At 48.7% G+C, this 17,492-nt stretch overlaps 1 protein-coding gene across 1 annotated transcript in view; it reads right to left on the reverse strand.

Annotated features, from left to right (window-relative positions):
- PDE9A (phosphodiesterase 9A) overlaps positions 1 to 17,492 on the reverse strand; it is an 81,279-nt gene that overhangs the window by 21,150 nt on the left and 42,637 nt on the right. The window contains exons 2-6 of the mRNA XM_073669376.1: positions 15,954 to 15,993; positions 15,749 to 15,817; positions 15,534 to 15,620; positions 15,141 to 15,245; positions 5,884 to 5,966 (exon numbers count right to left, since the gene is read on the reverse strand). Of these exons, the coding sequence (XP_073525477.1) occupies positions 5,884 to 5,966; positions 15,141 to 15,245; positions 15,534 to 15,620; positions 15,749 to 15,817; positions 15,954 to 15,993 (384 nt within the window). The remainder of the gene's footprint in view (positions 1 to 5,883; positions 5,967 to 15,140; positions 15,246 to 15,533; positions 15,621 to 15,748; positions 15,818 to 15,953; positions 15,994 to 17,492) is intronic.

Raw genomic sequence — 17,492 nt, forward strand, 5'->3', positions numbered from 1 at the left:
CATGGCTAGTGGAGGGTCACCAGTCATCATAGCGACTCTGCCACCTCTAGGGTGAGTTATATGTGGACTGGCTCCTCACTACACGGCTAGTGGAGGGTGACCAGTCATCATAGCAACTCCGCCACCTCTAGGATGAGTTATATGTGGACTGGCTCCTCACTACACGGCTAGTGGAGGGTGACCAGTCATCATAGCGACTCCGCCACCTCTAGGGTGAGTTATATGTGGACTCGCTCCTCACTACACGGCTAGTGGAGGGTGACCAGTCATCATAGCGACTCCGCCACCTCTAGGGTGAGTTATATGTGGACTTGCGCCTCACTACACGGCTAGTGGAGGGTGACCAGTCATCATAGCGACTCCGCCACCTCTAGGGTGAGTTACATGTGGACTCGCTCCTCACTACACGGCTAGTGGAGGGTGGCCAGTCATCATAGCGACTCCGCCACCTCTACGGTGGGTTATATGTGGACTCGCTCCTCACTACACGGCTAGTGGAGGGTGACCAGTCATCATAGCGACTCCGCCACCTCTAGGGTGGGTTATATGTGGACTCGCTCCTCACTACACGGCTAGTGGAGGGTGACCAGTCATTATAGCGACTCCGCCACCTCTAGGGTGAGTTATATGTGGACTCGATCCTCACTACATGACTAGTGGAGGGTGACCAGTCATCATAGCGACTCTGCCACCTCTAGGGTGAGTTATATGTGGACTGGCTCCTCACTACACGGCTAGTGGAGGCTGACCAGTCATCATAGCAACTCCGCCACCTCTAGGATGAGTTATATGTGGACTGGCTCCTCACTACACGGCTAGTGGAGGGTGACCAGTCATCATAGCGACTCCGCCACCTCTAGGGTGAGTTATATGTGGACTCGCTCCTCACTACACGGCTAGTGGAGGGTGACCAGTCATCATAGCGACTCCGCCACCTCTAGGGTGAGTTATATGTGGACTTGCGCCTCACTACACGGCTAGTGGAGGGTGACCAGTCATCATAGCGACTCCGCCAACTCTAGGGTGAGTTATATGTGGACTCGCTCCTCACTACACGGCTAGTGGAGGGTGACCAGTCATCATAGCGACTCCGCCACCTCTAGGGTGAGTTACACGTGGACTCGCTCCTCACTACACGGCTAGTGGAGGGTGACCAGTCATCATAGCGACTCCGCCACCTCTAGGGTGAGTTATATGTGGACTCGCTCCTCACTACACGGCTAGTGGAGGGTGACCAGTCATCATAGTGACTCCGCCACCTCTAGGGTGAGTTATATGTGGACTCGCGCCTCACTACACGGCTAGTGGAGGGTGACCAGTCATCATAGCGACTCCGCCACCTCTAGGGTGAGTTATATGTGGACTCGCTCCTCACTACACGGCTAGTGGAGGGTGACCAGTCATCATAGCGACTCCGCCACCTCTAGGGTGAGTTATATGTGGACTCGATCCTCACTACATGGCTAGTGGAGGGTCACCAGTCATCATAGCGACTCTGCCACCTCTAGGGTGAGTTATATGTGGACTGGCTCCTCACTACACGGCTAGTGGAGGGTGACCAGTCATCATAGCAACTCCGCCACCTCTAGGATGAGTTATATGTGGACTGGCTCCTCACTACACGGCTAGTGGAGGGTGACCAGTCATCATAGCGACTCCGCCACCTCTAGGGTGAGTTATATGTGGACTCGCTCCTCACTACACGGCTAGTGGAGGGTGACCAGTCATCATAGTGACTCCGCCACCTCTAGGGTGAGTTATATGTGGACTTGCGCCTCACTACACGGCTAGTGGAGGGTGACCAGTCATCATAGCGACTCCGCCACCTCTAGGGTGAGTTACATGTGGACTCGCTCCTCACTACACGGCTAGTGGAGGGTGGCCAGTCATCATAGCGACTCCGCCACCTCTACGGTGGGTTATATGTGGACTCGCTCCTCACTACACGGCTAGTGGAGGGTGACCAGTCATCATAGCGACTCCGCCACCTCTAGGGTGGGTTATATGTGGACTCGCTCCTCACTACACGGCTAGTGGAGGGTGACCAGTCATCATAGCGACTCCGCCACCTCTAGGGTGAGTTATATGTGGACTCGCTCCTCACTACACGGCTAGTGGAGGGTGACCAGTCATCATAGTGACTCCGCCACCTCTAGGGTGAGTTATATGTGGACTCGCGCCTCCCTACACGGCTAGTGGAGGGTGACCAGTCATCATAGCGACTCCGCCACCTCTAGGGTGAGTTATATGTGGACTCGCTCCTCACTACACGGCTAGTGGAGGGTGACCAGTCATTATAGCGACTCCGCCACCTCTAGGGTGAGTTATATGTGGACTCGATCCTCACTACATGACTAGTGGAGGGTGACCAGTCATCATAGCGACTCTGCCACCTCTAGGGTGAGTTATATGTGGACTGGCTCCTCACTACACGGCTAGTGGAGGCTGACCAGTCATCATAGCAACTCCGCCACCTCTAGGATGAGTTATATATGGACTGGCTCCTCACTACACGGCTAGTGGAGGGTGACCAGTCATCATAGTGACTCCGCCACCTCTAGGGTGAGTTATATGTGGACTCGCTCCTCACTACACGGCTAGTGGAGGGTGACCAGTCATCATAGCGACTCCGCCACCTCTAGGGTGAGTTATATGTGGACTTGCGCCTCACTACACGGCTAGTGGAGGGTGACCAGTCATCATAGCGACTCCGCCAACTCTAGGGTGAGTTATATGTGGACTCGCTCCTCACTACACGGCTAGTGGAGGGTGACCAGTCATCATAGCGACTCCGCCACCTCTAGGGTGAGTTACACGTGGACTCGCTCCTCACTACACGGCTAGTGGAGGGTGACCAGTCATCATAGCGACTCCGCCACCTCTAGGGTGAGTTATATGTGGACTCGCTCCTCACTACACAGCTAGTGGAGGGTGACCAGTCATCATAGTGACTCCGCCACCTCTAGGGTGAGTTATATGTGGACTCGCGCCTCACTACACGGCTAGTGGAGGGTGACCAGTCATCATAGCGACTCCGCCACCTCTAGGGTGAGTTATATGTGGACTCGCTCCTCACTACACGGCTAGTGGAGGGTGACCAGTCATCATAGCGACTCCGCCACCTCTAGGGTGAGTTATATGTGGACTCGATCCTCACTACATGGCTAGTGGAGGGTCACCAGTCATCATAGCGACTCTGCCACCTCTAGGGTGAGTTATATGTGGACTGGCTCCTCACTACACGGCTAGTGGAGGGTGACCAGTCATCATAGCAACTCCGCCACCTCTAGGATGAGTTATATGTGGACTGGCTCCTCACTACACGGCTAGTGGAGGGTGACCAGTCATCATAGCGACTCCGCCACCTCTAGGGTGAGTTATATGTGGACTCGCTCCTCACTACACGGCTAGTGGAGGGTGACCAGTCATCATAGCGACTCCGCCACCTCTAGGGTGAGTTATATGTGGACTTGCGCCTCACTACACGGCTAGTGGAGGGTGACCAGTCATCATAGCGACTCCGCCACCTCTAGGGTGAGTTACATGTGGACTCGCTCCTCACTACACGGCTAGTGGAGGGTGACCAGTCATCATAGCGACTCCGCCACCTCTAGGGTGAGTTATATGTGGACTCGCTCCTCACTACACGGCTAGTGGAGGGTGACCAGTCATCATAGCGACTCTGCCACCTCTAGGGTGAGTTATATGTGGACTCGCTCCTCACTACACGGCTAGTGGAGGGTGACCAGTCATCATAGCGACTCTGCCACCTCTAGGGTGAGTTATATGTGGACTCGCTCCTCACTACACGGCTAGTGGAGGGTGACCAGTCATCATAGCGATTTCGCCACCTCTAGGGTGAGTTATATGTGGACTCACTCCTCACTACACGGCTCGTGGAGGGTGACCAGTCATCATAGCGACTCCGCCACCTCTAGGGTGAGTTACATGTGGACTCGCTCCTCACTACACGGCTAGTGGAGGGTGACCAGTCATCATAGCGACTCCGCCACCTCTAGGGTGAGTTATGAGTGATATGTCACACGTGATCCCAGACTTTAGGAGATGACCCCTAGGGACAACCTGCGAGTAAAGGAGACTCATGACTTGTGGTTTGTACGGCAGGATCTGCTGGAGTATGATGTGCCAAATTCATGTTTCAGCATGTGGCGCATCCCCCAGTCATGGACCGGAGAATATTTCTACTTTAACCCACTTATAGTGTAAATTGATGAATTTTTGGGGGCGGTTTGCCACGCCTCCTCCCACTAAGGGCCACCCACTTCCTGAAAAGTTTGCAGAGCTGCTATAAAGTGTCATTACATTTCAAACCGGTTTACTGCAGATTTCTAGTGCACTGTTTAGTCAATCGGGCCCTGAAGTGTCTGGTAGGTACCAAACACGGCCATGAATATTGTAGGCAATATCATGGCTGCTGCTGATTGGAGGCGATAGGACACGGGAATAAATTATAACATGCTTCCACCAGTCAAAGATCCTGCAGATAGCACGGAATTTCTCCTGTCACCCGATGATTCCTGGGACTCTACAGCATTTCTGGAGGGGTCAACTGTCATTGGGGTCCTCTTTAAAGTTGGTTAGTCATATGGCACATTAGCCGCCCAATCAGAGGTGCCTTCTGGATTATGTGATCACTCATAGATGTTTACCAGATTTACGATTGCTGTAAAGATCTCTGCTGGCATGCATGCACCCTTTATTATCTAGGGCTATAATTGTTTGAGTTCATACATGTGGAAAAAGAAGAGTGGAGAGGAGAACAGCAGACGACGGCTTCTACAGGTCCAGGACCTGTGGTCTCGCCCAGCTCTCCTGCACACCATGTCTATGTCATGAAGTATGGAAAAAAGAATTAGATTTTAAACGGATCGGTGAGTGCCACTTTTGTTTTTCTACATGTATGAACTGTACCTACTCGCAGCAGTGCACCACGGCATGTCCGTTACATGGCATAGCTCACATGGCAAGGTAATGATTGACTGCGTTGAATTAATCGTTGTTTGATGCCGATTACTCTTTTTAGTTCTATAATTGTTGGATCATGTTATGGCCACAGGTGCACAACAAATACTCCCGGAAAACTGAAGGTTGTTATTTGGTGACTGAAATCAGATCGTGGAAGCCGGGAGACATTGATACAGAGGGAAGTCAGGCTGCAGGTACAGATATGGCAGCCTGTATCCTGTGAGTGGGCCAATGTACTAAGGGCCACAGTACATCCACAATGTCTATGATCTGTCAACCGGGCTGGAGAGAACGACTAGGGGGACCTAGGTGAGGCCCCGACATTACAAAACGGCTCATACTGCAATTCCATAATGTGCTGGTGAAGCGTCACTGGCAGGGACACGTGCACTTCTAGCCTTACTGATGAGTAGTTGTCTACTACTAGGATAACTCCTCATACCCCACGCTTGACCCTGATAAAATAATAAAGCTTATACTCACCTCCCATGCTGGTGCCGTCCCGCGGTGTCAGCTCTCCCCGGGGCTCACGTGCTGTTGTTGTGACACATGACTGGCAACTAATCAGCGCTGGCGTCACTGTCCCTCCTCCTGTCGATTTGATCATGAAGAGGAAGTCCGAGATCAGCCCAGACGTTCTCGTCATGTTCAGTTTGTCAGAAGATGGGGACAATGACGCCAGTGATGATTGGGCACTGGCGCCACGTGTCACAACAACAGCACAGGAGCCCCGGGGTGAGCGAGAGCCGACACCGCAAGAACGGCTCCAGCACAGGAGGTGAGTATACTCTATTTTAATTTAACGGGGCCAAACATTTAGGTCAAGAAGGGGTTGTTCAAGTAGTGGACAACCCCTTTAACCCAAAGCGAAAATGGCACCGATCTCAACTAACTCACTTATTGTTCAGGCCAGGATGGTCGACGTCGTGACAAAGAGCTGCGATCATCAGAGTAACTATTTCCTCCAGAGAAAGAAGCTCCTAGAAGACACAAAGGGTATATTAGGAATATTCTTTCACATCAACATGGAGGAATCTCATAATGGAAGGTTCTCATCATAGAAAAGTCTCATCAAAGAAGAACTCCATTATAGAGGAAACTCACTATGGAGAAGTTTCATAATTTAGTCTTGTAGAAAACAGCTTTATGATAGAAAAGTCTCATGGTAGAGGAATCAAATAACGGAAGAGTCTTATCTTATCGGAGTCTCATGACAGAAAAGTCTCATTGCAGAGGAATTTCTCAAGAAGTCTGTACTAAAGAGTGAGAGTCATGATGGAAGAATCTCATGATGGATTAGTTTTATAATGAGGGAGTCTCATTGTGGAAGAGTCACATGGTGGTAGAGTCTCATGGTGGAAGAGTGTCATGGTGGTAGAGTCTCATGGTGGAAGAGTGTCATAGAATGTCAGAGTTGGAAGGGACCTCCGGGGTCATTGTGTCCAACCCCCTGCTCAATGAAGGATTCACTGATGGTGAAAGAGTCTCATGGTGAAAGACACTCACGATGGAGGAGTCTCAGCACAGAGGACACTATTTACAAATTGTCCTATTGGACAAATGACACCTTGCTTCCATCAACTGATAAATAGTCGTGGCCGAAAGTGTTGACGCCCTTGAAATTGTTCCAGAAAATGAAGTATTTCTCCCATAAATTTATTGCAGTTACACATGCTTTGTTATACACTTGTTTATTTCCTTTGTGTGTATTGGAACAACACAAAAAAAAAAAAGAAAAATGGACATAATTTCACACAGAACCTCCAAAGTGGACCGGGCAAAATTGTTGGCACCCTTAACTTAATATTTGGTTGCACACTCTTTGGAATAAATAACTGCACTCAATCGCTTCTTATAACCATCAACAAGCTTCTTATACCTCTCAACTGGTATTTTGGACCACTTTTCTTTTGCAAACTTCTCCCAGTCTCATATTTGAAGGGTTCCTTCTCCCAACAGCAATTTTAAGATCTCTCCACAGGTGTTCAATGGGATTTAGAGCCAGACTCATTGCTGGGCACTTCAGAACTCTCTAGCGCTTTGCTTCCATTCATTTCTGGGTGCTTTTTGAAGTATATTTGTTGTCATTTCCCTGCTCGAAGACCCATGAGCTAGGACGCAAACTCAGCTTTCTCACACTTGGCACTACATTGCAACTCAAAATGCTTTGGTAATCTTCAGATTTCATGATGCCTTGCACATAGTCAGGGAACCCAGTGCCAAAGGCAGCAAAACAATCCCAAAACATGTTTGACTGCTCATCTCGGTACCTAATGGCAGTCAGGCTACCTCTGGTGAGCACATGGAGGGCTGTGCGGCACTCCAAAGAAATGCCACCCCACACCATTACTGACCCACTGGCAAACCGGTCATGCTGAAGGATGTTGCAGAGAGCAGATCGCTCTCCACGGCGTCTCCAGACTCTGTCACGTCTGTCACATGTGCTCAGTGTAAACCTGCTTTCATCTGTGAAGAGCACAGGGCGCCAGTGGCCACTTTGCCAATCCTGGTGTTCTGTGGCAAATGCCAAGCGTCCTGCACGGTGTTGGGCTGTGAGCACAACCCTCATCTGTGGACGTCAGGCCCTCATACCACCCTCATGGAGTCGGTTTCTAACCGTTTGTGCAGACACATGCACATTTGTGTCCTGCTGGAGGTCATTTTGCAGTGCTCTGGCAGTGCTCCTCCTGTTCCTCCTTGCACAAAGGCGGAGGTAACGGTCCTGGTGCCGGGTTGTTGCCCTCTTATGGCCCCCTCCACGTCTCCTGGTGTACTGTCCGGTTTCCTGGTAGCGCCTCCAGCCTCTGGACACTACGCTGACAGACACAGCAAACCTTCTTGCCACAGCTCGCATTGATGTGCCATCCTGGATGAGCTGCACTACCTGAGCAAATTCTGTGGGTTGTAGAGTCCGTCTCATGCTACCACGAGTGTGAAAGCACAACCAACATTCAAAAGTGACCAAAACATCAGCCAGAAAGCATTGGTACTGAGATGTGGTCTGTGGTCCCCACCTGCAGAACCGCTCCTTTATTGAGGGGGTCTTGATAATTGCCAATAATTTCCATCTATTGTCTATTCCATTTGCACAACAGCATGTGAAATTGATTGTCAATCAGTGTTGCTTCCTAAGTGGACAGTTTGATTTCACAGAAGTTTGATTTACTTGGAGTTATATTCTGTTGTTTAAGTCTTCCCTTTATTTTTTTGAGCAGTGTATATATTACCAGCAGTGTTCTTCAGTGACCCTGGACATTCCTTTCTAAAATGGCACACAGGCGGCATACTTTGACAAGCGAATCCAGCAGATCCGGGTAGGTTTTGAGAAACCGCTGAACCACGAGGTTAAGCACATGGGCCAGGCATGGTACGTGTGTGAGCTCGCCTCATATCCGCCACCAGATTCCGGCCATTGTCACACACAACCATGCCTGGCTTTAGGGTCAGCAGTGTCAGCCACAGATCTGTCTGCTCTTTCAGAGCTGTCCACAACTCTTCAGCGTTGTGTGGTTTGTCACCTAAGCATATTAGCTTCAGCACAGCCTGTTGCCGCTTGGCCGAGGAAGTGCTGCAGTGCTTCCAGCTTGCGACTGATGTGGTCATTTCTGAGATGGAGGCTGAAGAGGAGGAGGAGGTGCAGGAGCTGTAGAATGTGGGGGCAACCCTGATTGACCCCGTGCCTGCAATCCTCGGCGTCGGGAGGTTGTGTTCCATCCCAAGGTCTGACTGGGTCCCGGCTTCCACTATATTATCCCAGTGTGCCGTCAGCAAGCTGTACCGTCCCTGCCCACAAGCACTTGTCCACGTGTCCGTGGTTAGGTGGACTTCCCCAGTAACTGCGTTGTTGAGGGCATGTCTAATATTATGGGACACGTGCTCGTGTAAAGCGGGGACGGAAAACCAGGAGAAATAGTGGCGGCTGGGGACCGAGTACCGAGGGACGGCCGCTTCCATCAGGTTGCGGAAAGCTTCCGTCTCCACGAGCCTAAAAGGCAACATTTCGAGCGCAAGCATTCACGAAATGTCTGAATTTAGTAGTGTGGCCTATGGGGCATTGGCTGCGTATTTGCGCTTGCGTTCCAAGGACTGGGGTAGGGACAACTGAACGCTGCGCTGGCACAAGGACGTGGACGTGTTTGCTGATGGTGCTAGTTGAGAGTGTGCAATGACAGATGCAGGGTGGGAGGCATCTTCGCATGCGCTATGGACAGGGGATTGGCTTGCATGCACAACAGCGGAAGAAGCAGTAGTGTCACCCGCAGATACTGTTGCTAGACCCTGGAGTTCGACCCATTTAGTCGGGTGCTTTGCTGCCATGTGCCTGATAATGCTGGTGGTGGTCAGGCTGTTAGTTTTGCTACCCCTGCTGATGCTGGCCTGGCAGGTGGAGCAAATGGCCTTTTTGGAGTTATTGGCAGAGTCTTTAAAAAACAACCAGACTCGGGAAGACCTAACAGTTGTACTGGCAACTTCCGTTGTGTTGGTGTTACAGGGATCGGTTGCCCGCCTTCTGTCTGCAGCCACCACACTGCTTGTTCTTGCCTGTTGTGGTGCTCTGACTCCCTCACCCTGTGTGCTGCTGTCCTCGCTCTGCATGTCACCTTGCCAGGTTGGGTCAGTGACTTCATCGTCCACCATCTCATCTTGCACTTCCGCACCCTGGTCCTCCTCCTGACTTTCTGGCAATTGTGCCTCATCATTGTCCACCTCTTGTGACACTTTCCCACCGTCGCCTTCGTGTGACCGTGGCTGCTCAAATATTTGGGCATCGCTACATGGGATCTCCTCTTGCCCTGCTTCAAGTAGACTGGCCGAGAGGCCTGGATCTATAAATGGAAAAGTGAACAGCTCTTCGGAGTGTCCAAGTGTGGGATCATTTGTCTCCGGGCACTCGGCATGGTGGGAGGAAGGAGGATCAGGGTGAGGAATATGCTTTCCAGACTCACGGCTACTGAGACTTGACCGTGTGGAAGACAGGGTGGTGGTGGCTAAGTGACTGGAAGATTTATCTGTTATCCAACCAGCAACCTTTTCACACTGCTCTGTGTTCAATAGTGGTGTTCTGCGGTCCCCTAGTAATTGGGACAGGAAGGTCGAGCGAGAAGATGTGGGTGTTTGTTGTGGCACAATTTCAGCTTGCCCACGGCCTCGGCCTCTGCATGCACCATCACATCAACTTCCCCATCCCTTGCCACGTGCCTTGCCTATTTTAAATGGAGGACAATATTTTCCACTTTCACTACAAATGGCTGGATTTGGAGCGCACTTATGTGTGATACTTGTGACGGAAACCACAGTTTTATATAGCTGGCCTGTAGGTTAATATTTTTCACAGCGACCTTGTGTCAATAACTTCACTGACACACTGCAACAAAATTTAAATGGAGGCCAATATTTTCTACGTTCACTACAAATTTCTGGATTTTTATCGCTGTAATATAGAAAGGACCTGGCTGTATTCTGCAGTGGCAACAAGCAAATGGAGCAGAAAAACGGTGTTCTCTGGATTGCTTTTTAAGCAAATAATCAGGATTAAGATAAAAAAAAAATTATTCCTGGCCCCTGATACCTGGGGCTATGTCTACAAATATCTGTAACAGCAGCAGCAGACAGAACTGGAATGGACCCTCTTGCTATATGCACTGCAGTCTGCCACATACACGGCCTGCCTGCCTAACTCCTGCTATCACCACTGAATAGATGCAGCTGGATTAGTCCTCAGAAGGACTGTTAGTTCAGTTGGATATACAGTATATACAGTACAGACCAAAAGTTTGGACACAGCTTCTCATTTAAAGATTTTTCTGTATTTTCATGACTATGAAAATTGTACATTCACACTGAAGGCATCAAAAATATGAATTAACACATGTGGAATTATATACTTAACAAAAAGTGTGAAACAACTGAAAATATGTCTTATATTCTAGGTTCTTCAAAGTAGCCACCTTTTGCTTTGATGACTGCTTTGCACACTCTTGGCATTCTCTTGATGAGCTTGAAGAGGTAGTCACCGGAAATGGTCTTCCAACAATCTTGAAGGAGTTCCCAGAGATGCTTAGCACTTGCTGGCCCTTTTGCCTTCACTCTGCGGTCTAGCTCACCCCAAACCATCTCGATTGGGTTCAGGTCTGGTGACTGTGGAGGCCAGGTCATCTGGCGTAGCACCCCATCACTCTCCTTCTTGGTCAAATAGCCCTTACAAAGCCTGGAGGTGTGTTTGGGGTCATTGTCCTGTTGAAAAATAAATGATGGTCCAACTAAACGCAAACCGGATGGAATAGCATGCCGCTGCAAGATGCTGTGGTAGCCATGCTGGTTCAGTATGCCTTCAATTTTGAATAAATCCCCAACAGTGTCACCAGAAAAGCACCCCCACACCATAACACCTCCTCCTCCTTGCTTCACGGTGGGAACCAGGCATGTAGAGTCCATCCGTTCACCTTTTCTGCGTCGCACAAAGACACGGTGGTTGGAACCAAAGATATCAAATTTGGACTCATCAGACCAAAGCACAGATTTCCACTGGTCTAATGTCCATTCTTTGTGTTGTTTAGCCCAAACAAGTCTCTTCTGCTTGTTGCTTGTCCTTAGCAGTGGTTTCCTAGCAGCTATTTTACTATGAAGGCCTGCTGCACAAAGTCTCCGCTTAACAGTTCTTGAAGAGATGTGTCTGCTGCTAGAACTCTGTGTGGCATTGACCTGATTTCTAATCTGAGCTGCTGTTAACCTGCGAATTCTGAGGCTGGTGACTTGGATAAACTTATCCTCAGAAGCAGAGGTGACACTTGGTCTTCCTTTCCTGGGGCGGTCCTCATGTGAGCCAGTTTCTTTGTAGCGCTTGATGTTTTTTGCAACTGCACTTGGGGACACTTTCAAAGTTTTCCCAATTTTTCGGACTGGCTGACCTTCATTTCTTAAAGTAATGATGGCCACTCGTTTTTCTTTACTTAGCTGTTTTTTTCTTGCCATAATACAAATTCTAACAGTCTATTCGGTAGGGCTATCAGCTGTGTATCCACCAGACTTCTGCACAACACAACTGATGGTCCCAACCCTATTTATAAGGCAAGAAATCCCACTTATTAAACCTGACAGGGCACACCTGTGAAGTGAAAACCATTTCCGGTGACTACCTCTTGAAGCTTATCAAGAGAATGCCAAGAGTGTGCAAAGCAGTCATCAAAGCAAAAGGTGGCTACTGTGAAGAACCTAGAATATAAGACATATTTTCAGTTGTTTCACACTTTTTTGTTAAGTATATAATTCCACATGTGGTAATTCATAGTTTTGATGCCTTCAGTGTGAATGTACAATTTTCATAGCCATGAAAATACAGAAAAATCTTTAAATGAGAAGGTGTGTCCAAACTTTTGGTCTGTACTGTATATATATATATGTTGCGGAATACCTATACTAACTATGAAGAGGCAAATCTTTCCATAGCTCAGCAGCAGCTCTCCCTACTCTGCCTGGTTCCGGAGTGACTGTGACGAGCATGGCGGCGCCCAGTCTTATATACACCTGATGACGCTGTGCGGCCAGCCAATCACTATAATGCCCACAACCAACACGGCTACGGCATTACAGTGCATGGCAGGCAATCCCTGCATGTTCATTGGCTCTCTAGAGAGCGCCAAACATGCAGGGAGGGGACCCGAGTTCCCGTCCGAGCAACCTGGAAATACTCTCCGAGCTCGTCGAGCACAGTGATGCTCAGGCGAGTACCGAGCAGTGGTGAGCGCGTTCACTCATCACTAGTCGGGGAGCTTCACTTCTATCTCTATGATAATCATTTTACATCCTACTTATAAATGCTGCAATCAGGGTAATGTCGGGCCCTACAATGTTTTGTGTCTTTGTTTCTCTGTTCTTGTTCTGACATTTGATGATTCTATTTTTATTTTCAATGCTCAATTGTCATTTTGATTATGTCTTTATAGAGTATCCTGATGAAGGTCCTTTGAGACCGAAACGTCTAAGTTGTAAGGGTCTGTGCCCACGATCTGGACAGGTAGTGTTCTGGATGCAGTATACTTCATGCCGCGTGTGTTCACTGAACCCTTCACCGCGTCCTGTACATTACACTGATCAGACTGATCAGACTCCGCAAGAGTGACTGACATGGTGCGATCTGGAAAGACGCGCCGCATGTCCGTGTCCGCGGGTGATACACAGCCTCAGGTGAACACGTAGTGGGCATGGGATTTCTACAAATCCACTACGCTGTAATATCTGGACGCTGCGTGACAGCGTCAAACCCGTAGTGGCTCCTGACCGTGTGCACACAGCCTTACACTCATTTACTGCCTGCCATTAACAAACAACAAGAAGCTTCTCTGTGACTGCAGCGATATCTGTTGTGTCCGAGAGTGGGACGCCGACACTATAACAGCTTTATACAGGGGCCGACACTATAACAGCTTTATACAGGGGCCGACACTATAACAGCTTTATACAAGGGCCGACACTATAACAGCTTTATACAGGAGCCGACACTATAACAGCTTTAAACAGGGGCCGACACTATAACAGCTTTATACAGGGGCCGACACTATAACAGCTTTATACAGGGGCCGACACTATAACAGCTTTATACAGGGGCCGACACTATAACTGCTTTATACAGGGGCCGACACTATAACAGCTTTATACAGGGCCGACACTATAACAGCTTTATACAGGAGCCGACACTATAACAGCTTTATACAGGGGCCGACACTATAACAGCTTTATACAGGGGCCGACACTATAACAGCTGTGTACTGGGACGCCGACACTATAACAGCTTTATACAGGGGCCGACACTATAACAGCTTTATACAGGGACTGGAAGATTCCTCAGTACACAGAACATTGTGAGTTATAGATCATTTAGTGACAATGCACAAGTGGGTGGAGCACGGTTGACCTTGATGGACCGGAGTATTTATTCCACCAGTGTAACTATGTAAATGCTGGTCTCAGGCGCAGAGCTGTGCATTGTGCTTGTCTCTTAGACTTGCTATCAGGGGAGTTTAATCCTCATATGATACAACCGCATCTGTTGGTGTGTGGGGATTATCAGGAAGCAATTTAATCATTTAAATGGACATTATTTGTCAGCGGTACTGCAGGTGTGCTGACTGCTCCTCCTGGATCCAGACCCCTGGGGTCAGCAGCTGCAGTACCGGGGACTGCCTAGAAGTGGCAGTTACCTGCAACTCAAGTCTAACTGCACCATCAGGAGCTATGGTGAACACCAGGTAGCCGCTTAACTACGCCCCTCCTAGGTAAACCCAGATCGTGGCACAGGGGGTCCACGATCCACATGTGTGACAATAGAGGGGTGACATCATAGAAGAATCTCATCATAAGAGTCATCACAGAGGAGTCTCATCATGGAGCAGTTTTGGCACCAAAGCGTCTCATCTTATAAGGAGTCTCATGATAGAAGAGTCTCATCATAGAATAATATCATGATTGAGGCTCATTATAAAGGAATTGCATTACAGAAGTGTTTCATCATAGAGGAGTATCACCATTTAGGAGTCATGGAGCAGTCTTGGCACCAGAGAGCCTCATCTTACAGGAATCTCATGACGGATGAGTCTAATGATGGAAGAATCTCATCACACTGAGTATAATCCTCTGCGATGAGTCTCATGATTGAAGCTCATCATAGAGGACAAAGAAGTGTCCCATTGTGGAGAAGTCACGGCATGGAGGAGTCATGGCACCAAAGAGTTTCATCATGATGGAAGAGTCTCAGCACATATGAGTCTCATTGTGGAGGAGTCTCAGCACATAGAAGTCTCATTGTGGAGGAGTCTCAGCACATAGGAGTCTCATTGTGGAGGAGTCTCATTGTGGAGGAGTCTCAGCACATAGGAGTCTCATGATGGAATAGTCTCAGCACATAGGAGTCTCATGATGGAATAGTCTCAGCACATAGGAGTCTCATGATGGAATAGTCTCAGCACATAGGAGTCTCATGATGGAATAGTCTCAGCACATAGGAGTCTCATTGTGGAGGAGTCTTATCATAGAACAGTCATCATTGACACTCATCATAGAGGATTCTCATCATGGTGTCTTCTGCTCTGTGGATGATGGAGTTGCCAACATTATTCTGACTACCAGCCTGTACACACAGATGAGTGGTAGGTTCTTACCTCCAGGCAGCACAGATATATCATGCTGTACATCATTTGTGTAACGCAGAAGCCGTGTCTGAAGTTGTGGAAGGGGTTCTGTCTGTAGTGATCCTGGAGGGTGTGCTAAAAATGAGAACCAGGTGAGAGGAACCAAGGAGCAAGAAGGGTGACGACAACAAAATGACAAAGACCTCAAAGCTACATAATGGGGTCTGCACTAAGTTCTGAGAGTCCCAAGGTCTAAACTCCATGTGTGATTCTGTTAAATAATGCTGAATATGCCAGAATAATTCAGCTGGAGCAGCACTGGGGTCGGGAAGTCGCACATGGACCTTAGGTGTCGCTCTCAGTGATATCACGGCTTTGTATATCTACAACGCTCTAACTCGTCAGATGGTTGTCTCTGCTCACCAGAAATTGTTGAAGAGATTGTGGCTCCATCTTAAAATGCGTCACTAGATTTAGGTTGTAGAACATGTGCTCCACAAGGGTCAGCATCTGTCGGGACACGTCAGTAAAGGTTATTACATCAACATATCTAATGCATCCTGTGATAAAAAGGCTTCACGCTCTCATTATCTCCAGTCATTGGCTCCCTGTATAGGGTTCTCTTTTATACCACTTACCTCTTTATCCTGCACTAACCAGACATTGAACGTAGGCTTCTTAAGGGCTTCTAAAATCTCTTCAGGAACCTAAAAAAAAATATGATGGAAATAACATGTGCCCAGAAGACATCCATCCTAGTTTTGCAGGGTGTTCTGAGATGTACAGTTTATACTCCTCCTTTTTGGATCCTTGAGGTGGCATTATCTGGACACTAGCGCTCACCTTCTCTGGACCTTGGCAGATTGCGTTCTTTATTTTGTCACTGAAAGAGAAAAGCAATTGTTACCCATAGTGCCCTGTTTTATGGTGAAGTCTACATAATATAAGATATCACTGTACACCAGACGTTCTTCCACCTGTGAACATATTGCATATATGTGTAACATCCTTGCCGGCATGGCTTCCCATCTGCCTCCTTGCAAGGCCGTCAACCTACTCACCAATCCAGGCTGCTCACTGTGTTCCTCTGCTGGCTGTGTGCATGTGTCTTGGCTGAATGCTCAGAACGGCGGCACTTCCTGATTCTTAAAGGAACAGTGCGCGCATTCCAAATTCGTCCCTAGCCTATTGCTGTGAGTCACTGGGTACTTAGGGCACCTCCACCCATGAGGAGGTGCCTGAGCAGCACTATCTTTCAGTGTGCTTAGTGCAACTGCTGAGTTTCCATGTCCTTTCCTGTCTCTTGCTTGTTTCCGCCACCCTAGGGGCAGAGTACCCAGGCCCATATCCTGTTCCTGAGGCTTATCTATTCTGTTCTGCCACCCTGGGGCCTGAGTACCCAGGCCTGTACCTGTTGTGACATGCAGAAGTAGTGCTGTTACAGAGTGTTACATGCAGAAGTAGTGCTGTTGCAGTGTGACATGCAGAAGTAGTGCTGTTACAGAGTGTTACATGCAGAAGTAGTGCTGTTGCAGAGTGTGACATGCTGAAGTAGTGCTGTTGCTTGAAAAGCATTCAGCAACTATTAGAAGTAACACAAGCATGAGGCAGGAAGTGTTGTGCTCCAGAAGCATCCAGCAACTAGAGGGGTTAACACAGTCACAGGAGAAGGGGAGTGTTTTAGCAGAGCCCCAGGGCAATTGTGGGGAAGTTGTTTACTTTCTGGCTGGAGCCTAAGAGAAAGGTGGTGTGTGTGTTCTGTATCTCACAGAAGCGCCCCTGCAAGTGAAAAGAATTCAAGTCAGGAGTGAAGCTAAGCACAGGTCAGGTAGAGTTCCTGAACTAGCAGTGCAGAGTATTGTTAAGCAGAAAGATAAGGACTGTAAGAAATGGTGTCACAGGGATCATCTCACTCAGCAAATCCTTCCCCCTCCTCTATCTCACTGTGCTGTAAAGAATGTGGTGTTCATTAATGTGCCTTTGCATTAGAACTGTGCCGTCCTGTACTACTGGGAAGACTGTGAACTGCTGTGCTGCTAAGGTAACTGTACAGTTTGTCACTGGAGCCTGTTGCTCATAAGACTTAACTTGCACTGGCTGTGCGGCTTCTTATTAAATGCTACTGTTCTACCGTTTATGAGGAGTCTTGTCAAGTGTGTCTGGTCAGTAAGTGAAACAACCTACATGTCTGTGCCTGAGGGTCAATACTCCTGTGTGCCTGAGAGAAGCTGCAGCACATGGTCTATGGTCGCCCTGAGTAATGGTTCCCTCAGGATTCCAAAGAATTCATGTAACCTGTCTCGCCCCTATCTCAACCTAGCGGCGTTCGTGTAACACTGGTGGCCCAAACGGGGAGTCCTGAGCGGCAATTAGCATGTAGAG

Source organism: Phyllobates terribilis, unplaced genomic scaffold (assembly GCF_046119375.1).
Source record: "Phyllobates terribilis strain yellow unplaced genomic scaffold, ASM4611937v1 Scaffold_2__4_contigs__length_985480577, whole genome shotgun sequence".
Taxonomy (NCBI): domain Eukaryota; kingdom Metazoa; phylum Chordata; class Amphibia; order Anura; family Dendrobatidae; genus Phyllobates; species Phyllobates terribilis.